Genomic DNA, 24721 nt, shown 5'->3' on the forward strand with positions numbered 1-24721 from the left:
TCATATTATATTTTACACAAACATAATACTCTATTCAATTTATTTCATCTAGACATCACTTTTTTTATGATTCTCTTAAGTTGTTCTCTATTTTATGGTCATATTCTTTTTTTTTCTTTTAAGCAATAAGATTATAGGATAGTTTTAGATTTTAAAGGAATTCGGTGCAGGAAAACTATTTTGGAAGAAACACCAAAAACAATTCGGGATCCAATGGTTCTCACTCCGTCCGTTAACTTAGAATGTTAACGTCCCTGGGGGATATACAATTTTTATCCTTTGCGTTGTATTTCCCCTTTTCTAATCCAGTTGTGTGATCTACTAAAAATAACATCTTAGGGTGGACCACTGTTTGTACCCAGTATGGTCCCTCATATTTCTGAAAAAACTTATGAGTCTCTTTCTTCAGAGTTGAGCTGGGAAGATGCTGTTTTATAACAACAAGGTCATGGACTTGGTAATGAGGTTCCACAACCTTTTCACTATGCTTACTTACTGTTTGTTGCGCCTTTTCAATCATATTTTTAGAAATTATTTCCTGATTTACTTCATAATTGACACTAGGTTGTTCAGGCCAATTAAAATACTTAATTAAAGACACTCCTACAAAAGGTTTGCCTATAACATCTGAAAGTGTCAACCCAGTCAATAAATGGGGTCATTCATTTAGGATAAGTTCAAAGTCCTTAATTTTCGTTGCCCATGAAGTATGTTTTTATGGCAATATGTATGACATAATTTCCCAATTTCCTTCATTACCCATTCACACGGATTTGATGATGGGTTATAATTGGATATTAACACTTGTCGAATACTTTCCCACACTAAGAATTCTCTAAATTCATTGCTCACAAATTGTGGCCCGTTATCTGTAAGAAACCGTTTTGGTTTACCTACTTCTGGAAAGTATTGTTGTAAACAGTGTACAACTGTCTGCATATTTGCCCTCTTAATAGGATATAGTTTAACATATTTTGACCAGCATTCTATGATAACCAAAATATATGATACTCCTCCCTTTCCTTGAGGAGTTGTTCCAAAGAAATCTGCTGCTGTAATGTCGTGTAATGATTTAGAGATAATAGGATACATTCTGTATTTCATGTATTACTCTTTTTCACTTTCTGGCAAGTTTCATAAGTTCTAATCAAAGATGCCATTTTATACCCTAGTTTCTTGAAATAATAAAATTTATTCATATGAGATATGCATTTTTTGATTCCGAAGTGTCCATACCCTGTGTGAATATACCATTCAAGTTCGTCTTCCATTACCTTCAGAATACATAAATGCCAATGCTGTGATGTTACACTGTCTCTCCAAAACAAGTTATGATCTACAATTTTCCATTTTCCCAACTGATTAAGAGGTAACAAGTTCTGGATATACATAAAAAACATTCAGTGAAATAACGATAATGATGGATATTCTCTGTTATTCTTTGAACCATCCCTTTTACCCTGATGTTCAGATATTCTGCTGACATAAAATTAATGGCAAAAATAATATCAGGCCCTTCGGTACATTTCAAGTCTTCCATTCCTATGGGTAGTCTCGATAATGCATCAGGTACTATATTTTTGGAACCTTTTACGGATCGTATCTTGATATCGTATGCCTGTAGTAAAAGCATCCAGTGCATTAACCTACTGTGTAGTAATCGACTACTCATCAGAAAGGTTTAAATATAGATTTCTGATCCCCATACTAGTGTTTGAAACTTTTGAATACTCCACACAATTGCCAATAGCTCTTTTTTGGTAGCTGTGTAATTTAGCTCAAACTTATTTAGCTATGGCTAGCAAAAGCTATGGTTCTGTGTTCTACATTACTCGGATCACATTCTCCTTGGAAAAGTTCAGCAGCAATATCATAATCAGATGAATTCAGTCGAAATTTTGAACGGTTCGCCCATAACTGGAGGATGTAACATGGGTGTCTCAACAAGTGCTCTTTTAATGTTTTCAAATGCATCATTTGCACCTTAAGCCCAAGTCCATGGTGCTCCCTATTTTAATAAATGTAAAATTCTCAGGTCATTTAACTCCTGCCCTCGTACGTACAAACGATAGTATCCAGCCATACCTTTGAATCCTTTTAATTGTCTTACATTTCTGGGTTGCGGACATTCTTTGATAGCTTTTATGTGTTCAGGGTTTCGTCTAATTTCCTTTACCCCTACAATATGCCCTAAGAACTTAAGTTCTTGGCAGCTTCACCGTAATACCCTTCTCTTTATTTTTTATTTTTTTTTGGTCTTGCACAAAGTCAGACAATATCCCTCCCAAGTAACTGATATTATTAGGATATAATCTACATATATTATCAAATCCTTCAGTAAGTGTCTCCCTAGTGCTTCATCTAACACACATATAAATATGGACATAAATATGGACACACAGATATTAAGTCCAAATGGCAATACATTGAAATGATATGATTTTCCATCAAACAGAAAGGCGGTATACTTTTTGGATTCTGGATGTAATTTTATCTGTCAATATCCCACAGTCAAATCCATCTTGCTAAAGAATCTTGCATTTTCAAATTTGGATAACAATTTATCCATATTAATCGACCGTTCCCTCTCCATCTCTATATGTCAATTCAATGTACGAGCTTCTATGGCTAATCGTACCCCGCCTGTAGCTTTCTTCACCACTACCAGAGGATTATTCATTATGCTGAAACTTTGTTCTATAATATTATTATCAATTGTTTTGTTAATCTCATCCCGAACTGCTTCCTTCAAACTCACTGGTATTGGATATGGTTTGCAAAAGAATGGAGTGTCATCTTTTATTTTGAACTTACAAATATAGTCGCTGATATTACCTGGACAATCAGAAAATACCACTTCATACTCCATTAAAATTTTATACTAATCTCATCTTTGTTGATCGGTTAATATTAGGGATTCCTTAACTTTGTCTTTTACACCAGTCTGGTGTGTTCCTTGATCAACATTATTGATTTTTGGTGATAATTGTGCTGTAGCTGTTAATTGGCGCTCCGTTGCTTGTTCCTCCACGTGACTGTCACAAAAGGTGTCCAGCATCTAATGTCCCCTTTACCAAAACAAAGAAGATGTTCATCAGAGTTTAAGATGACTTTAAACACTAACAGCCAATCTAAGTCAAACAGCATGTCTCTGTTAATATTGTCTACTATCAAAAGTGTTTGACAAATAACATATTTCCAATGCTGCAGTTCACCTGAGTTTCGTATTTTACAAGTTTACCTTTTGTTCCCATAATCCCGATTATGTATACTTCAGTCACTGGCAATAATGGTAAGTGCTGTTTATTCTGTATCGAGTTAAAAAATGCGTTTGAGATGAGTGATACCTCACTTTCTGAATCTTAAATATGTTAACCTCGGAAATTTCCACTGTCCCTGTTATTATAGATTGTGGGTTATTAGTAGCTAAGCTTGGTTCTTCAAGCAACAACCATTCCTTTGTGGGTATCTTGTGTGTAAAGTTAACATACTTATATGGAATACAACCTCCTAATGTATTTCCACAACCTGGGCCCTGGCCCGAGATCCAGGTCAAACAACGTCTTCCTCATTACTACTAATTATGGGTTGGTTACTGTAATCAGGTACTGCATTCCTATTTTGTGCTTTTTGTTTATTCGGTACAAATTCTTGAGAAGTTACCGGACCTAAATTTGAATGTGGGTGTGTGAGGGTACTGGTGTGCAGTATCTGTAAGTGGTTGTTCTTTGGAGGGCGACAATGCCCAGTGGCGCAGAGAGTCGCAAGCAGAGGCAGTTGTTGAGAGGCTAGGAAGGTGTAGGCTGCGTGAGCCAAAGGCGGTTGCGTAGTGAAGGATTTATCTCTATGTTTAACAGTAGTGGCACACAATTTGAATAAGAGTGTGTTTATGTTTGTGCAGTGTGATAAAGGAAATAAATTAAATTTTACCAGTTCTTAATGCATCTCCATCAGTTAGTACCACACCATTGCATTTAACAATGAACGAAGTCTCGATATACACGGTCAACTAAAAAAAGAGAAATGTAACATAATAATCATTAACTAACCCATATAATCTCCAAGGAGACGGGAGCTTGTAGGTGCTTCTTTTGATAATTACCATTACAACTTTTCTTATTGCACTGGTGTACTTTTGCTAAGTTTGCATCATGCCTTTTAAAATTATTCCCGCTATTCTTTTTATAGGTCGAACTTGCACTTTGGTGTAAAGTTTCATTGCAGTCCTTATTTACTGCATCAAGTGCATCAACAAAAGACAACAACTCTTCTACCGTTTTCCATCCACTATATAAGATGTCTTTCCTCACATAGATGGGCAATCACCTTATTCCATTGGCTTATTCAAGTACTTTGCTCGTGTTAAATGCCAATTCAAATATTTCCTCATAGTACCCCAAATACAGGGTGATTCAAAAAGAATACCACAACTTTAAAAATGTGTATTTAATGAAAGAAACATAATATAACCTTCTGTTATATATCATTACAAAGAGTATTTAAAAAGGTTTTTTTTTCACTCAAAAACAAGTTCAGATATGTTCAATATGGCCCCCTCCAGACACTCGAGCAATATCAACCTGATACTCCAACTCTGGGTGTTAAAATTAAGAACAACTTCAGTTGGAAGGACCACATAGATAATATTGTCGGGAAGGCGAGCCAAAGGTTGCGTTTCATTGGCAGGACACTTAGAAGATGCAACAAGTCCACTAAAGAGAGAGCTTACACTACACTCGTTCATCCTCTGTTAGAATATTGCTGCGTGGTGTGGGATCCTTACCAGGTGGGATTGACGGAGGACATCGAAAGGGTGCAAAAAAGGGCAGCTCGTTTTGTATTATCACGTTATAGGGGAGAGAGTGTGGCAGATATGATACACGAGTTGGGATGGAAGTCATAGTCGTTTTTCGTCGCGGCGAGACCTTTTTACGAAATTTCAGTCACCAACTTTCTCTTCTGAATGCGAAAATATTTTGTTGAGCCCAACCTACATAGGTAGGAATGATCATCAAAATAAAATAAGAGAAATCAGAGCTCGAACAGAAAGGTTTAGGTGTTCGTTTTTCCCGCTCACTGTTCGGGAGTGGAATAGTAGAGAGATACTATGATTGTGGTTCAATGAACCCTCTGCCAAGCACTTAAATATGAATTGCAGAGTAGTCATGTAGATGTAGATGTTCCACACTCTCTGTAGCATATCAGGCGTAACAGTTTGGATAGCTGCTGTTATTTTTCGTTTCAAATCATCAATGGTGGCTGGGAGAGGTGGCCGAAACACCATATCCTTAACATACCCCCATAAGAAAAAATCGCAGGGGTAAGATCAGGGCTTCTTGGAGGCCAGTGATGAAGTGCTCTGTCACGGGCTGCAGACAGTGCTTGAACCAATTTCAGACGATAAGGTTTCATAACTAACCTTTTTCGTAGGACTCTCCATACAGTTGATTGTGGAATTTGCAGCTCTCTGCTAGCTCTGCGAGTCGATTTTTCTGGGCTGCGAACAAATGCTTGCTGGATGCGTGCTACATTTTCATCACTCGTTCTCGGCCGTCCAGAACTTTTCCCTTTGCACAAACACCCATTCTCTGTAAACTGTTTATACCAACGTTTAATACACCACCTATCAGGAGGTTTAACACCATACTTCATTCGAAATGCACGCTTAACAACTGTCGTCGATTCACTTCTGCCGTACTCAATAACACAAAAAGCTTTCTGTTGAGCGGTCACCATCTTAGCATCAACTGACGCTGACGCCTAGTCAACAGCGCCTCAAGCGAACAAATGTACAACTAAATGAAACTTTATAGCTCCCTTAATTCGCCGACAGATAGTGCTTAGCTCTGCCTTTTGTCGTTGCAGAGTTTTAAATTCCTAAAGTTGTGGTATTCTTTTTGAATCACCCTGTATTGTTGTAATATTTTGGGTCCCAGAGATCTGACATAAACTTTTCTTGAGACCAGTACTTCTTTTTAACTTTCTTTTGAAAGTCTTCCCAATAGAAAAAATTCTCAACATTTACTGTACCTCAATCTGGGGCTTTCTAGAAGGTACCCCACAACAAATCTGATCTTAGAATCTTCCCAATTTTTTGGTAATGCTTGGTTAAACCTTTTTAAGAAATGGGTCAGATGCACATCTCCGTCCGGCTTGAATTTTGGGAATTGTCTTGATAACCTTGAATTAGCTCCCATTGTAAATCATTCACCACTTCACTGGTTAATACCACATTAGGTGAAGTTACCCTTTTTTCTACTTTGTCTTGAATAAGCTTAAAGTCTCTCCACAGGTCTTCTATACCCTTCCTGGCATCAGTGAGTTCGGAAGAAGGAATAGACAATACGTTCATGCATGTTATTCTCTCGGTAATTTTTCGATCTATAATTCACCCAAACTGTTCCTCCAAATTAATTACATTTATAATATCACAGTTAGTTATTTTCTCTTTGAAATTTCTTTCTACATTATCTATCTGTCTACTGACACCTGTAATTTGCAATTGAATGACTGGCATTAACTCATTCTGCTTATCTACACTCGCCTGCAAAGTATACAACCCATGCCTTACATCATTATACTTAATACTGTACACTTTTTCAAAGGATCCTAGCTTCTCAATAAGTTCCGATTCTACACTATTACATTTGTTCTCAATCTTAAATTCTAACCTTCGTGACAAATCCTGAAACGTATCACTCTGTTTCTGACTAAGGTTGGTAAACATATGATTTATGTGAGTAGTCAAAGAGTTTGTCAACTCATTCTTTAGATCTACTTTTAAATTCTCTACTTTAGTACTTATAGCGTCGAACTCAATCTTCAAAGCACTCATTCCTTCACGCAGATTACTAGATTCTTCGCTTTGAGAGTCGACCTTGGCACTTAACAAACCTAAATTTCCAGAATGAGATTTTCACTCTGCAGCAGAGTGTGCGCTGATATGAAACTTCTTGGCAGATTAAAACTGTGTGCCCAACCGAGACTCGAACTCGGGACCTTTGCCTTTCGCGGGCAAGTGCTCTACCACACAGTTTTAATCTGCCAGGAAGTTTCAAACCTAAATTTGTTGTTTGAATATTTAGAGTTTCCCTCTGAGCATTTAAAGCTTCACTTTGGTTATTTAATTGAGAATTTACTAAGCCTAGTTCTTTACTTAGAATCGCACTTTGAACTTTGATTAAATTTACCAACTCAGCCCAGTGAGGCACTTCTTTGCTAATTTTCATGGCCATAGCTGGGTCTTGAGTTTCCCCAACCTGTTGTATATTTTCCATACTCTTGTATGCTTTAGCTCTTGTAAGCATTTAAAACTATCTTTAAATATGATAACTACACAAATAAAGTTCACTCAACAGTATCTGGTACTACTTCGTACTAAAGAAATGAAGTTTTGTTTCACCCTCACATGGCGTAGAATTCTCGTAGCGTAGGTGAACGGATGTGGAGGCATGTCAGCACCAGTGAACAGCAGTTGGTGCTGACGGCTTCAGATGTATGTTGGTTTCCACGTCTACGTCCCCGCGACATTTGTGAGAGCTGTGTACTCCCCAAACTGGATCTTCTTGGTTGAAATGTTCTATGCGTATCTCTTCTTAGACAAATACATCGAAATCTTCTTTGCTGTTTTATCGTCGTGAATTTTTCATTTCTCCGATATTTTTCATTCAAATTTTGCTCCAATAGATACTTGAACATATTCCAATGTCTCAGAGTAAATCCCTTGTCATATTATGTTTGGTTGCTGTGGAAACACATAACAGCAGCTTTTCTTGTTTTTGACTGAAAATTCCTTTTTTTTTTTTTTTTTTTTTTTTTTTTTTTTTTTTTTTTTTTTTTTTTTTTTTTTTTCGGTCCTTTCACACAGGTCGCCACATTCTATCATTTTGATGACTTAAAGTGTGAGTGTGGGTCTGGGTTATACTGATTTATTTCCCCAAACCAGATTCCACTTCTTCACGAGATGACTTACTTAGGGTTTGCAGCCACTCTTCTTTACTGGATAACTGGCTGCTGGAAACTCTCTTGACTTGTTCTCCATTGAATAATACTAGGTACAGGAACTTTCAAGCCTCTTTCTACTAGTGAAATAAGTAGCCATACAAACTTTACGTTTTGTCAATCAACGATGTATTTGACTTTCAAGTACAATAAAAATTCTCACTTTCAACATAATATGTAACTTCAGTTAGGTTCTCGTACAGTCGTATGTTAGAAACAAATTGATTTACATTCAAAAGAAAGTCTGCTTAGACACCATGACTTTCAGGAAAGGAGATTGGAAAAACATCTTGCCTCTAAGAAGGCTGAGTCAAGAGTCCATAGGAGTACTTTTTCAACTGTTCTTGTTTCACATAACAATAGTCAGTGACACAATAAGCACAAAGCTGCATATGGATTCCATGGTTTTTCCATACACACTCACTAACGCATCTATGGATTGGCCAACAGGTACTTGTCGGTGCCATTTGATCACCACATCTACGTTCTTCCCATGACTGATTTTAAACCTGCACACACAAACATGTGACTTGCAGTAGGTAGAATTTTACCATCCCACACTCATATCTAGAATATCGTGTGCTCGAGATGGCAGAAGAGTGAGTGGTTCTAGAATTTACACAGAAATTCTCAAATCACTATAAATGTGCATCTCCATATGATGTCAGTGCATAGTGGGGAAAAGGGGGGGTGGGGAGAGGTTGCAATTGTATTGACTCTTGTTTTCTTATATACAAGCTATATGTTAACTGAATGACTTATAAACAATGCCAAAGGTAAATTAATGAGATGTTTTGTGGCAAGGACAATGTTTTCATACACTGTTTAATATCTGTATGAAACAAAGTAAGAAATACACTCTTCAATTTATTAATTCATGTATCTTCACCTTTTTGTTTCGTTTCGGAAAGTGGTAGCGCATGGACATATGCTAGGATCTGTCATACCAGCATTGTTAAAAATGTGTATTTTAATGTTTCATTAAAAGCATTATAAAAGGTTATTTTAAAAAGGAACATTTATTCAGGCGGTTAAGATGTCAACTCCCTTCTATTCATCATTTCATTCACCATCAAGATCCTGCGTCAAGAGGTTCAGTGCAGACAAGAAGAATTTATGCAGTATATGGAGGAGCATTCCTGCATTGACATCGTCACAGTCAAGACTAAATATAACGAAATTAATGTGAAGCAGTACATTATGCAAATTATTTTTATTGGCCTTTAATGTATTGATATTAAAGGTCAATTGATATTGATATCAATTAAAGTTCACCACGGATTGTGCACAGATTCATAAATTACCTTCAAATTTCTTTCAACTATTGTCTCCAATCAATTTTTCCAATTATTCAAGAAATTATTAATACATTTCCATTGCACATACCTATTCATGTGGTATTCCACTAAAATAAGTAACAATGGAAAACATGGTAGGAATATCAAAGGTTCGCTTACCATGTTTTAACTGACTAGACTTTGAAAGTTTTTCTTCTTCAGCAGAATCCTGGTTCACAATTTGTTGCTTCTGTTCTCCTTGTCCAGTCGCTACACTCTCATGACTGAAAAACACACAATAGAAGAAAAGAACATTAATTTTGGATACTTTCTTAAAAAACATGGCATGAAATTCGTGTGTGTGTGTGTGTGTGTGTGTGTGTGTGTGTGTGTGTGTGTGTGTGTGTGTGTGTGTGTGTGTGTAGTAGTAGTAGTAGTAGTAGTAGGTTTTTGCTAAACTAATCGACAGAAAGTAACACAGACAGGGAGACAGTACGAAATAAGGAGGGATAGAGTGGTGAAAGTTTATCTCAAGCTGCTTTTAGATTACACCATTACATAAATAAAATAAGGCTTACTAATAGTGAGAAATGACTGCTTAAGCATGATTTGATGGAACCAAAAATACAAATGCTATACTCAAAAATTAGTGAAACTAACAATTTTATACACAGAATGAGTAAGGTTCTGTCTCATCATTCCTAGAAATGTTTTACATAGTAAACCCATTCAATTGTTACCAATGGCTCTGAGCACTATGGGACTTAACTGCTGTGGTCATCAGTCCCCTAGAACTTAGAACTACTTAAACCTAACCGAGGCAGGATTCGAACCTACGACCGTAGCGGTCACGCGGTACCAGACTGTAGCGCCTAGAATCGCTCGGCCACTCTGGTAGGCAACCAATAACAAAATTAATGTACACAAAGTAATTGAAATTTTATAATTACTGAGAAAATCTAGCTGAACAAGCTCTATTGCTGCCGCCAATTGTGTACCAAAATGTCCCTCAACAGCCTGGTCAACCATGGGCACTACAAATGGAGTGACAGGTAGTCTCTCTCGCAGAATATTAAAGATGTTGGAAAGACCTTCATCAGCAGAAAATATCCTCCCAACCTTTTCTAAAAACAGCTCCCCATATCATATCTCCATGATTAAATAAGACTTCTCACACATGTATCAACCACCCACAAAGTAGCATCTCTTCCATCAGTCAGTAACATTCACAATAGAAACAGCTATCCTTGTCACCACTCCGAAAGTGGAATATTTCCACCAACTCCGCATACCTAATATCCTTTTTGTCCCTCACCCCCTCCTATTCCATTGTAGTATCAGATCTATAGATCAGTTAATCCTTGTCACTATCCTATCCTACCAAAGGCTGAGCCACCTGTGAAAGCACTGCACAGTGTTCTATGTGGACATGATTATGAACAGTTCATCAAATGGATAAATGGACACCATGAAACTGAGGCCAAGGGAAAACTACACCACCCTATAGTGGAGCATGCTGCCTAACATACTGTGGTCAAATTGAATGGCTACTTCATAACTCATATTATCTGAATCCTCAGCTCTAACACCAGTTTCCCTCAATTACATAGCTGTGAAATCTAGTGAAAGAGATACTTCATCCCTACAGTACCTTTAGTGTTCATCTACCTTTCATGTTCATCACTACTAGCCCCTATCTTCCACCTCTGTGCCTTCTCGCTCTCACTCCCCCTTCTTATCCCTACACCAGTCTCACAATTCCCTTAACTTTCCATAAACCCCAGTTTATACATTGTAAATTTCTCTCTTATGTTTTTCCCTTCTTTTTTGTATTATTTTAATCTGTATCCTACACCCCCCTGCTCTTTTTTCTCCTACTCAAAAAAATCTCTTAGGCGTCTCCAACCTTGAGCCTGGATGCAACTAAATATTGCTCACCAAAACAGTATTTCATAAATGCTCTCATCCCCACAAGCCTCATGAATTTCAGTACTGACTGCCTCACTTAAGTTTGGTCCTCAAACCAATCACGTTGCAGTGTGTGTGTGTGTGTGTGTGTGTGTGTGTGTGTGTGTGTGTGTGTGTGTGTTGTCATTATGGATTTTTCATTGATGTAAATATCTTACTACAAAGACAAGAAATGTCTACAAATACAAGAAATGTTGAGTAACTGATTGGTACAAAAACAAAACTGAGAACGATGCTAAGCTTTCAGTCAAATCTCCCTGCACAGCTAGGAGAATAAACAAACATACATGTATATCTGCATGGCTACATTGTCCTAGTCAATTACATTGGAGCAGCACTGCAGTTTGACAGGGATAAGAGTTTGTATTGGCTGGAGACACAAAGGGAGAAAGGTGACCGGGGAACAAAACAGTGGGTTGGAGTCAAGCTTGGCATGCAGATAGAGAGAGAGGTAGCAATCACACAGCATAACAATGTGGCACCGCTGAGTTCACTCTGGTACAAGGAGGGAAAGTTGCGTGCGGCACATAATGATGTGGAGGGGTATATTTTGATGGGGAGAGAGAACATCAGAAGAGGGAGACTATGGTAAGGATGCTGTAAGTGCAGAGTGAGTGAAGTGCAGAGCACAACAGGGGTGAATCTCCGGATGGGACAGGGACTATCAGAGATTTAGGCCATGATGTCAGGTCCAAACATGTGTTGTAAGGACAATTCCTATTTATATAATTCAGAAAAGCTGATATTGGAGGAACCCAGATGACAAGGTGGTGTTAAGCAGCCAATGAAGTTGAACATTATGCGATCAGCACTGTTTTCAAACAGTGGGTGACCAACTCTGTTCTTGGCCACAGTTTGGTGGTGCCCATTCATTCTGGTGGTCAGTGGTAGGTGTCATATTCATACACAGGCTGTGCAAAATTTACAGCAGAGCTGGTAAATGATGTGACTGCTTTTGGAGGTGGTGGTACTTCTGACAGGATACAATATGCCATTAAGACTGGAATAGGATGTGCTGGGTGGATGCTTAAGGCAGGTCTTGTACCTTGCCCTTCCACAGAAGTATGACCGACATTACAAGGGGCCGGAAGTAGGTGCAACATAAGGATGCACAAGGATGGACAAGGGTATTTGTAAATCGGATGAATTGTGAAATATGACTTTAGGAAGGGAGAATGGGAGGAGGAAATGTTGCATGTAGGACGTTCCTTTGGGAATGGAATGAACAGCAGTTAAAGACCTGACAAAAAGTATGGTTAAGTTGTTGCACCCCAGGCTGATACTTTTGCGGATACGGTATAGGAAATCTGTTTGCAAACTAGGTTTGCGTGGTGATGCCTGTCTGTGAAGGCTTTAATAACGCAGCATCCATGGATGGCTAGGTTGCATGGTCGTGATTTTATAGTGTCAAAGGGGTGACAGTATCAAAAGGAAGTACTTTTGATGGTTAGTAATGTCTATATAGAGAGATTTTTATGCAGCCATCAAAGAGATACATCTACACCCACATACCTACTCTGCAAGCTACTATACAGTGCATGGCAGAGAGCGACACATACCACTACTAATCATCTCCTTTCCTGTTCCAGTCACACATAGAGTGAGGGAAAAACAACTGACTAAAAGCCTCCATGTCAGCTCCAATATCTCACATCTTATCACAACTTTGGAAAGTCGCTCAATAAAATGAAGCTGAGTATTCACCTTCCCAACTATCAACCTGATGTGGTCATTCCATTTCATATCACTTTGCAACCTTACACCTAGATATTTAATAGATGTGATAATGTCATGCAGCACTCTACTAATGCTGTATTCAAACATTATACGATTGTTTTTCATATTCATATGCATTAACTTGCATTTTTTCTATATTTAGAGCAAGCTGCCAGTCATCACACCAACTAGAAATACTGACTAAGTCATCTTGTACACTCCTACCGTCACTCCACGATCACACCTTGCCTACACTTTAGTGAAATCAGCAAACATCTGTAAACTGCTGCTCACCTTGTCTGTCAGATCATTTATGCATACAAAGAATAAGAGCACTCCTATCACACACTTCCCTGGTCATGTATGCTTGCCATCAAGGACAACATACTGATTCTATTGCTTTAAAAGTCTTCGAGCCACTAACATATCTGCAGACCTAAACCATATGCCTCGACCTTCATCAATAGTCTTAGTGAGTCACTATTTCAAATGCTTCCCAGAAATCTAGGAATCTGCCTGTTGCTTTGTAGCATATTGTGTGGGAAAATGGCAAGCTGAATTTTGCATGAGCGATGCTTTCTAAACATGTGTTGACTTGTGAACAGAAGCTTTCCTGCCACAAACAAATTTGTTACATTCGACCTCAGAATGTGTTCAAGAATTCTGCAGCAAACTAAAGTTAAGAATATTGGTCTGTAATTATGCAATTCTGTTTCTTATATATGGGAGTTATCTGCACTTTTTTCCAGTCACTTGGGACTTTGCACTGGGCGAGAGATTCACGACAAACGCAAGCTAAGTAAGGGGCTAATGTTGCAGAATACTGTGTGTAAAACTGAATTGGGATTCCATATGGACCTGGTGACTTATTTGTTTTCAACTTTTTCAGTTTCTCCTCTATGCCACCTATGCCTGACTCCATGTCCTCCATGCTGGAGGCTGTACAACAGTCAGACAACATTATGTTTGTATGATCCCCCCACATGAATGATTTCTTAAATCTGAAATTTAAAACTCCAGCTTCCCTTTTACTGTCTTCTATTGCCGCCCTAGACTGGTCAATGAGTGACTGGACAGAAGTCTTCAGTCCACTTAGTGATTTTATATATGACGAGAACTATCCCAATTTTTCAACAAAATCTTTTGTCAAAGTATGTTGGTGGAAGTCATCAGATGCTTTGTGGATTGATCTTCTTATGGATGCAACAATTTCTACTATCTTTTGTCTGTCTACATGTACACATTCCTTTTTGAACTGATAGTGCAATGATCTCTGTTTGCTCAGCATTTTCCAAACTGGTTATTAAACCACAGAGGGTCCTTTCCAACCTTAATCCACTTACGTGTGACATACATCCCCAGAGCACGATTTAATTCAGTTTAAACTTTCTCCGTAATTCAGAACTAAATTATGTTCATTAATTGTCCAAGTGGGATGCTAGCAACTGCTTATCTACTTTTTCTAGCATAAACACATGTATTTATTAACTTTAGTAACCATTGTCACTATAATGACATCATGATCACTAATCCTGGTCTCTATCCTGACACGGCCAATAAGGTCGGACTTCTTTGTAGCTGCCAGTTTTAAAATAATTTCATATGTGTGGATTGTCTAACTAGTTGTTCAAGGCAGTTTTCAGAAAACATGCTCAAAAGTATTTCAGAAGACTGCCTGTACCATCTGCAGTGAATCCATTGGCATGTCAGTCTACACTCAGCAGATTAAAGTCATCTCCAACTAATACTGTATGATATGCGTGTTTTCACATTACTAAAGATTGACCCTCCTTGAATGATTCTATAACTAATATGGCTAAATCTGGTAGCCAGTAAAAACATCTGACAAGTAACTTGAGTTCACCAAGGCCTGCTACTTCTATCCACTTAACTTAACAGTCAGACTCAATTTCAGCCTCGATGGACACTATATTTTGTAGACAGCAATGAACACTCCCTTTCCCTTATCATGGTATCTAATCTGTCTTTTTGATGTATGTTCCATGCCTCACTAAATATTCCAGAGCTTTCTACTTAGGGTTTCAGCCAGCTCTCGCTTCCGAGAATAATTTCAGCATGATAACTTTTCTGGAGAGCAAGAAGTTCAGGAAATCTGATACAAATACTTTTACAACTTACTGTTAAAATTTTGACAATCAAAGTGTCTCTACATTGTATGGATCTGATGTTGCGCTCTGCATACTGACTAGTGAGCGTTTGTCAGAGGACCTGAAACTACCACCTAGCCTAAAAAAATCCCCATGCACACTTCACAAGTAATCCGCTATTTAAGTAGCTGCTTCCTCTGTATAGTGCACTGCTGACCTATTAAGAGGAGTCCTACCGCTCTCCAACCCATAATGCATGTTGACAAATCTACAGCCACAACCAGCAAAGAATCAACGGGTTCTCTGGTTGAGACCCTTCACTCGGTTTCAAACCTAAAGGCCCCGATCAACTCTGTGTACCAAGCTGCAAATTGTGAGCTCTACTTACACCCCACGAGTGAAACCAGCAGCCTTCACCACTTCTAACAGCTGCCCATAGGGAATGAAGGTGCTCTCAGAACCCAAGTGACAGGCATCACTAGTACCGACATGAGCAAAAACTTGCAGACTACTGCGCACTGCACCCCAGATAGCCATAGGCAGGGCCCCCTCCACATCTTGGATGAGGCTTACCCACAGACATGTTAAGTGCATACCGGAATTCTTTCTGGCCCCAGATACTAATTGCTTTAGGAGCTCCATAACGTACCTAACGTTGGAGCTCCTAAGCCTAATAATTAGTGACTACCCCCCCCCCCCCTCCCCGTATGCTTGCCCAGACTCTGCTGAAGGGAAGGCCATCTGTCCACTCACAGGGTGAACGGGCGAGGCCAGACAACCAGCCTCTACATTGACACTCTGACTCAAGCAACAGGTCTGTGTAACAGCCCTCCACTCACCCTGCAGTAAGTGTCGATCCCCAATGTTGGGTATGCTGGAAGGTGTCTTGACAGCCGAACCCAGGGACGAAACAAGTGACACCCGAGTTGTCTCATGTGACGCACCAGTTCCTCTGGTACCACAACACGCCAAGGCAGCAGCCAGCAAATGGCTGACCCAGGCCGTATGCATCTTCAGCTGTCCGTGAATTATGGCCAGCTTCTCCTGCATCCGCACACATCATGCATACACCCTATCCGTGGTTCTACCACCAACTTGAGAATTTAACTATGAGAAAAACAGAAAGAGGTAAATATGTGACTAGCTTGTCTCCTGCTTTTTCACCAAAGGAGGCTGGCAGCTTAATGAGCTGCGGCCAACAGTTACGCTAATAGAAAACAAATGACTACCGCACTACAGATTGCATGAAAGTACACACTACCACTACTAAAACGTGACACTATACCACTCAATTACAAGAATAAGCAATGAATTTAAGAATTAAACATAGCAAGCACACAAAAACTCACAAATAATTTAAACAGAAAAGCTAAATATGTGACTTGCTGGCCTCCTGGTGCTTCACCATTGAAGGGTGATGGTTGATTGGCTGTGATCAACAGCTACTTGCCATCCAAAACAAACAAACAAATGCCTACTGCAGTACAAACTTCATGACTGTATCCATTAAAGTACCTAAACACGGTATTATACCTCTCAAATACAAAAATATGCAATGAATTTAAGCACTAAACTGTGAACACAAGTAGAAAAGCTAAACTTCATAATCTATTGGTGCTTCACCAACGAAGGGTTATGGCTGATGGAAGGTCAATTTCCACAAACATGGCATGCTGGGCTGATGTGGTCTAGATGAAGTGGATGGGAGAGATGATATCAAGGTCACGCAGGAATGAAAATGTTGTGGCCACGCATTAAGATCACCAAGATATCATTAATAAACATGAACCAGACCATAGAATAGGGTTCATGGGCTGCTAGGAAAGTTTCCTCTAGATGACCAAAAAGCAAGTTGATTTAGGATGGTGCCATGCAGGTGTCCATGGCCGTGCCACAGATCTGCTTGAATATCTTCCCCCAAAAAGGAAAAATAGTTGTGGGAAAGAATGTAGTTTTTTGCCTGACAAAGCTGCGAGACTTCACAAAGAAAGTTGTCGTGCTGTCATTTTCTACAATCCTGCCAATGCCTTTGATTGTGTAGAGCATGAAAGTGTACAAGGGAAACTTAGAAAGTATGGCGTAAAAGGTGTTCCTTTGCTTGAATAGAACCATGTCTTAACAATAAAACAGACACATACATTTATAATGATACAACAGGGAAAACAGAAATTTCGGAGTGGGAAAACATTAAATATGGCATATTCATGGACATGCTCTCCTTCCTGTACTACAAGGGTACATTTTATTTTGTCACCTTATCATTACTGTAGGAATGTCCCTTACTTTATTCGACTATGTAACACACAAAGCTACACACACATATTGGTCAGGCTGGAGCAACACAGACAGCTCCATGTTTAAAATGTAAATCAGTTACCCACTTGAGACGTAAATGCACTAGTTGGGCGAGGTGCAGTAGAACAGCGGAGTAAGAGAAATCGTTGCCTCATCCCAGTGTTCACTGCATGGTACGCACACTTATGATACATACACTAAGGCACATGTGCCAGGTGTAAAGACAGCAAGGATGGGAGTCTTGCAGTGTCATGAAAGCACCAGCATCAGATGTGCCGCCAAGTGGCCAGTTACCCACGACGCAAGCTTGGGGCAGCAACCGAAGTTGGTGTTACGTAGACCGACTGGTGAAGCTCAGTTGATGGAAGCCTCAGTAGGGGCAGCTACTGTTCCATACCGGTAGGCAGTGACCGTGGCAGTGAAGTGTCCTGTCGCACAGCTAGATCGACAGCTGTGAACGGAAGTACTGCGTGAGGGGTGAAACTCACTGTCTTAGCAGATGGCTGTGGTGAGTTGGGAGAATAGGGAACTGCTAAGACAACTGTGCAGCGAAAGACCACCACATACTTGGCAAAAGGCCACCACACAGTCCCCCTCACCCCCTCCCACCCATGAGAGCGGAGCTGTGGTGTTGAATGTGGTGCGGCAGAAAAAGCCTGATACTGGTGGAGGGTTGTGTTGTGCCAGTGGTGAGGCTAGGGACAGTGGCGTTGACGTTGCGGCTGTCAGCTCCGCAGAAGGGGGCAGGCACTGTATGTCAAGGGGTCAGGCATGTGGAGGGCGGGGCGGCTAGCTGCCACTACTGCCAGTCTGCTGCATGACAGCGTGCAATGGCATTTGGGTTGGTGTGCTGTGTCAGCATGGTGTGAGGCCATGTTCAGTGCTGCGCACACAGATGTGAGCAGATGCAGGGCACAGTTGCCAGCAAGTAACTGTGGAGGTCAGGGTGCAGCAGCTTTGCAAGGTGGTGTTGAAAAGGTGGTCACATTTTACAACTGAAAGCACATGCATCAGGTACAGTGAGCATCACCAGAGCCTCCAGTGTTAGGATGGGTGTGCATTAAACAACGCTGGTCTGCAAGTGTTAGAGGCTATGAAGCGGTGTTGGGGGCATACCCAGCAGCTGATGGTGATGGAGGGGAACTGCTGGGTCAGTCGTATGCTGCAAGAAGGGTAGAGAAGCACGGACATGAGCATCTGTGTTGGCTTGGGCTGCCGAAATGGGCAATCCACATAGACAAAGGCGGCTGCTACTGAAGCGATAGTAATTTTGGGTGTTGGCAATGCTTCAGGGCAGCGGATGAACCTGTCCTGTAAGAAGGTAGCAGCAGCTGTCAGATGAAGGTATGGGGCCAATGAAGTCCACATGGACAACACCTGATATCTGGGATATCTGTGCAGGGGGCTCCTATGTGACAGCCGACAATGGCGTGCTGACAGGCAAGGTAGGTGCGGGACCAGGTCCTGCAGTCCTTCTGAATATCTGGCCACACATAACACTCCATCACTAGAGCAGTGGACAAGCACATGTCAGAGTGCACCAGGCTGTGTAATCCGTTGAACGTGGCCATGCAGAAGGCAGCAGATAGGAAGGGATGCAGTTAACTGCCTCGTAGTCCAGTGACAAAAGGATGGCACAGGTGCAGCTAAGACAGCCACAACAACATTGTCAGTGCAAGCAATGTGATGTATATCGGCTGCAAATTTCAAGATAAACAACAGCTGCCGGAATTGACATGGGGAGCACTGATCAATGTCTTTGGCAGCATTGTATATGGTGAGAAGCTCTCTGTCATATGTGCTCCAGGACTGTTGAGGGGGAGAGAGCTTGCTGGAAAAGAAAGTGAGCAGCTGCCACTGTTGCCCAGGTGCTGCTGCAGGACAGTGCCAATGGCTGTCTGGCTGGCACTGGCCACGACGGCAAGGGGAATGCTGAGGTGGAGTTGGGCGAGCAGGGTGGCACCTGCTAAGTCGCACTTGGCGGCTAAGAAGCTGTCCTCCATTTGTGTCCTCCAGAGCTTGGCACAGTCGATCATGCTGAAGACTGTAGCCCCAGCCAGCCTGTCACTGAAGCTACATAGGAGTAGCACTGGGTATGGGTCAGGGATAGTGCAGGTGTTTTTTTCCGGTACTCCTAGTATGGATGTCAGGATCCTCTTCCTGCTTGGCGAAATGAAGGGCAGACAGATACAGGCTCTTCATAAGATGCAGTACACCAGCAGTGATTAGCTTGTTAAACTTGGCCTTGGCGATCTTCAGCTTATGCGGTACCAGGGGGCATGGTCGGCAGAAGATCTATGTTCAGGTGCTGGTATCGATGTACTGAACAGTTGAAAGGTGATCTCCCAAGGCATGCAGGATGGGTGTGTGAGATCAGGGAATTGTGCCAGGAGGTCATCATATGGACCAGAACAAGCCATCTGTTTCACATTGAAGAGAACAGCGAAATGAGTGGTGCACTTTATTGATCACCCATGTCGCCATCAATGCGGTGCTGGCCAACATCAGGAAGCAGGTGGTAGTGTCCAATGAAGTTTGCTCTGATAATGGAATCAGTGACATCAGAGACAGTGAAGATCCAGGGCACGTCTTGTTGCAGGCCGAATTTTAGGCCACGATGATGAATGCCATATGTAGCGATGGTGGAATTATTTGCTGCCATCAGGAAAATGGTTGAGGTGGTGTAAGCATTCCATATGAGCGGCTGTGGGATGATAAAACTACTTGGAACCAATGTCTATGAGGAATGGCATGGCACTACAGCTATCATGAACGAACTTGAACTGTGATACAGCGGAGCCAATGGGCACGCCTAATCCCAGCGGTCATTGGCATTTGGGTGCCAAGAGCAGAGTTCTCTGCAGGATTTGGTGTCGGGACAAAATGCTTGTGATACCTGCATAGGCCAGCCCCATTGCAAGGGCTATCAGCAGGGTGGCTGGAGATGCAGCAGCAGTTGCGGTCTTAGTCCCAGTGGGTGGGGCTGTGCAGTAAAGAGTCTTCAGTCAAGAGTCTGAGTCAGGCGTCGCCATGTTGGCATGCATTTTTGTATCTATTGATCTCACTTTTAACATACCTGACATATAAAGAATGAAGGAAGATTAGGATTTATTGTCTCGTCATCAACGATCTCGTTAGGTATGGGAGAAGCTTGGACTCCTTTTCAGGAGGAACATTCTGGCATTTGATTCAAGTGATTTCCAATGCAAGTCCAAGGTCTCCTAACTGTACATCCCAGGTCTTTCCACTGCAACAACTCGCTCAGTCATGTAAAATCTGCTCCTTTTTTTATTATTTTATCTTATGGAAATGTATGTTTTATAATATACATACTATTAATAATGCAGATAAATAACACCAAAGTATATTTCATGGTGAACATTCACATGGCATATACTCAATCTTTCTCTCGTCGTATGTTATTGCCAAACAATTACTGTGTGGAAAAATTCAGCATATTCACTGAAACAATCTCTAGGTCTTTAGAGAAATTCAGAAAGGCACTGCAAATAGGGAAGTGCAATCACAGCTAACATTAATATAATATAAAGAAAATAGTAGCACAAGAAAGAGAGCGAAAACAAACTTTAAAAAAGAACTAACCTCAAAGATTTTGTAGGACGGGAAGTATTTCGAAGAAAAAATACCTTCTCTGCTGTAGGATTGGGCCATGACAATATCCCCTTCTTGTCAACACAGCACAATGCCTGCAATCAAAAACGGAACTACTTTTTGCACTTGCTGAGAGTAAAAATAATCAAAAAGCCTTCAGTACACAGTATAAAGAGGTGTCAAAAGCAAAAAGTATAATTAGAATTACTTTCCAGCAACTTCCATTCCAGATGCTCATTCATTCACACATATTGTTCTGTAAATCCTACTGTGTAGTAGGGCCTTCGGTGATGTGGAATTAGTCAAGTTACACATAACAGGCAGACACAGTATCTACTGACTACCTAGGTAAAGTATATTAATAACAATTTATGACTAGTGCCAATTTACTAGCACTGATAACACTGTGCAACCATAAAAATGTAAATTGAATGGAAATAGCCAACTCCTATCAATTCTAATGTGCTGATTGTGAATATCACAAAGACAATTCAAAATTAGCTCTAGTTTTCATTTTACACTCTTTTATTATGGTGAGTTAATTATATACGGATTTCTGTGTTAAATTTAAAGTCAAATATTATAATGGTTTGTCAGTTGGTTGGTTGGTTTGGGGAAGGAGACCAGACAGCGTGGTCATCGGTCTCATCGGATTATGGAAGAACGGGGAAGGAAGTCGGCCATGCCCTTTAAGAGGAACCATCCCGGCATTTGCCTGGAGTGATTTAGGGAAATCACGGAAAACCTAAATCACGGTGGCCAGACACGGGATTGAACCGTCATCCTCCCGAATGCGAGTCCGGTGTCTAACCACTGCGCCATCTCGCTCGGTCGGTTTGTCAAACACAACAACTAGTAACAATGGATTATATTATTGTCCCTGGTATTAATTATTTACAATATTTTGGATATAAACATTTTGATACCAATTTCAGTGATCTTTTCGTCTCCCTCCTCTGCAACTTCAGTGACTTTATTAATGCATGTGTAAGGGGCATTAAAAAAGAAATGAGTCGCAGGCATAATTAGAGAAACCAATACCTGTATGTTAGAAGTACTGACCCTGGCTGTTGAGACACTTGTCCCACTGTGACACAAGGTGATGAATGGCTGCCTCACAAAATTCCCAGGTCTGCAATGTTAACCAGTTCCACATGTACAGCTAGACTTCATCATCCGAGCTGAATCATTTGCCACTCAGAGCCTTTTTAAGAGGACCAAAAATGGCATAATCACAAGGACAACAATGAAAGCCCAGCGTTACTTGCAAACCTTGACCACCCTTCGTCAAGTGGCCAAATCAAAATGACCAGGCAATCTCACCCATGGGGTCATTCTGCTCCACGACAATGCAAAGCCTCATACAGCCAACACAGTTGCGGCACTCCGTCTGAAACTCATATGGGAGGTTAACAGCCACTCTTCATACAGTCCGGACCTCTGTCCCTGTGATTACGCAATTTTTGGTCCCCTTAGAAAGGCTCTGAGGGGGCAAACGATTCACCTCGGACGACGACTTCCAGCTGTAAGCATGGAACATCGTAGTCCCGGGAATTTTATGAGACAGCCATTCACTGCCTTGTGTCACAGTGGGACAAGTTTCTCAACACCCAGGGTCAGTACTTCTAATATACAGGTAATGGTTTCTGTAATTATGCTTCCGGCTCATTTCTTTTTGAATGCCCCTTATAATAATTTTTGCACATTTGTTTCCAGATTAACTACCAGTTGTTCAAGTTGACTGCTACTGAAGTGAACAAAAATGCCACGAGTTTGTGTTAACAGTGCTGATACATTTAGCTATGTGTGTGGAGAAGTGACATTAGCTTGGAGGGGGGGGGGGGGGGAGACCCCAGCAAATAACTCCATTGATTGAAAAAGCTTACAGTTGTTATTTTGGGTGCAAAATAGGTGATCAGGATAAATCCTGGGCTCCACCTGTGATCTGCAACACTTGTGCCAGCAACCTCAGGAACTGGATGCATGGGAAAGGACATTCAATGCCCTTTGCAGTGTCCATGATCTGGCATGAACCATGTATATCACAAGATCCAGAGTTTCTTCAAAATATATTTTCAACTGATGATGCACAAAAATTGTCTCAAAATGAGTTAAGTGATCTCATTAGAGATTTGTGCTCTCAGAAGCTAAAGATGAGATATTAGCATCAAGATTGCAGCAGCACAGTTTTCTGGAAAGCAATGTAAATGTTTCATTCTACCACAGAAGAGAGCAATAGTTCACTCCTTTTTTTAACATGCAAGATAAGTCTTGTGGTATGTGTAGACATAAATGGTCTAATGAAGGCTCTCAGAATTAATTACAACCCTGATGAGTGGAGACCCTCTATTGATTTGTCAAAGTTGATCTTAAAAGCAGTGCTTTTAGATATTGGTAATGAGCTTCTTTCTAGTGCAGTTGGGCATAGTGTGCGTATGAAAGAGTCATACCAAAATATGAAAATTTTACTACAAGCCCTCGAGTATAATTACTCTCAATGGCACATTTGTAGTGACTTGAAAGTGGTTTCACTGCTGTTAGGTATGAACTTAGGATATACTAAATATTGCTGCTTTCTCTGTGAATGGGATAGCCAAGTTCATACATCTCATTGCAGTAAACATGAATGGCCCACCAGAAAATCTAGTAGACCCTAAAACGATTCTGCTCCCACCCTTGCACATCAAGTTGGGTCTCATGAAAAACTTTGTTAAGGGAATTAACAAAGATGGTGATGCGTTTAGGTACTTAAGGCAGAAGTTCCCTTACTTAAGTGTTGGCAAAGTAAAGGAGAGCATCTTTGTAGACCCAAAGATTCTAGAGCTTTTTGGAAACCATACTTTTGATGCAATCATACAAGGTTGGCGATAAGCATGCATAGGAATGTTTCAAAACAGTATGTTTACAGTTCTCAGGGAACAAATGAGCAATAAATTACAAGGAGATTGTAGACACCATGTTGTCATCTTACGAAAAATTTGGTTGCAACATGTTGATGAAAATGCACTTCTGACATAGTCACCCTGACTTCTTCCCCAAAGATTGGTGCAGTAAGTGATGAACATGGGAGTGATTTCATCAAAATACTGCCACATTTGAGAAAAGGTATGCCAGAAAGTGGAGCCCTACTATTTTAGCAGACTGGACTGTCATACGGGATGTTCCCGAGTATGTGTATAAACATCAAGCCAAGCGAAAATGGTCATCATCTGAATTTATCTCTGAACAAAATATGTAATTGTATATACTGTACATATGGCCATTTAACACTCGTAATCTTTTACATACATTGTGATCAGTTAATTTATACATTTTCTTTTGTGCTTTACATAGTTATGGTGGTGGTGGTTAGTGTTTAACGTCCCGTCGACAACAAGGTCATTAGAGACGGAGCGCAAGCTCAGGTTAGGGAAGGATTGGGAAGGAAATCAGCAGTGCCCTGTCAAAGGAACCATCCCGGCATTTGCCTGAAACGATTTAGGGAAATCACGGAAAACCTAAATCAGGATGGCTGGAGACGGGATTGAACCGTCATCCTCCGGAATGCGAGTCCTGTGTGCTAACCACTGCGCAACCTCGCTTGGTTTACATAGTCATGGATATGTGTGTGTGTGTGTGTGTGTGTGTGTGTGTGTGTGTGTGTGTGTGTGTGTGTGTGTGTGTGGGCGCGCGCGCGAGTATATACCTATGCTTTTTCCCCCTAAGATAAGTCTTTCCGCTCCCGGGATTGGAATGACTCCTTAC

At 40.7% G+C, this 24721-nt stretch overlaps 1 protein-coding gene across 8 annotated transcripts in view; it reads right to left on the reverse strand.

Annotated features, from left to right (window-relative positions):
• The window catches only part of LOC126334718 (transmembrane protein 94), a 461078-nt gene that overhangs the window by 314761 nt on the left and 121596 nt on the right, over nt 1-24721 (reverse strand). For all 8 annotated transcript variants that reach the window (XM_049997238.1, XM_049997237.1, XM_049997233.1 and 5 more), the window contains 2 exons: nt 20969-21072; nt 9459-9562 (listed from right to left, as the gene is read on the reverse strand). In XM_049997238.1, coding sequence (XP_049853195.1) covers nt 9459-9562; nt 20969-21072 — 208 coding nt within the window. The remainder of the gene's footprint in view (nt 1-9458; nt 9563-20968; nt 21073-24721) is intronic.

Source organism: Schistocerca gregaria, chromosome 2, assembly GCF_023897955.1.
Source record: "Schistocerca gregaria isolate iqSchGreg1 chromosome 2, iqSchGreg1.2, whole genome shotgun sequence".
NCBI classification, from domain to species: Eukaryota; Metazoa; Arthropoda; class Insecta; order Orthoptera; family Acrididae; genus Schistocerca; species Schistocerca gregaria.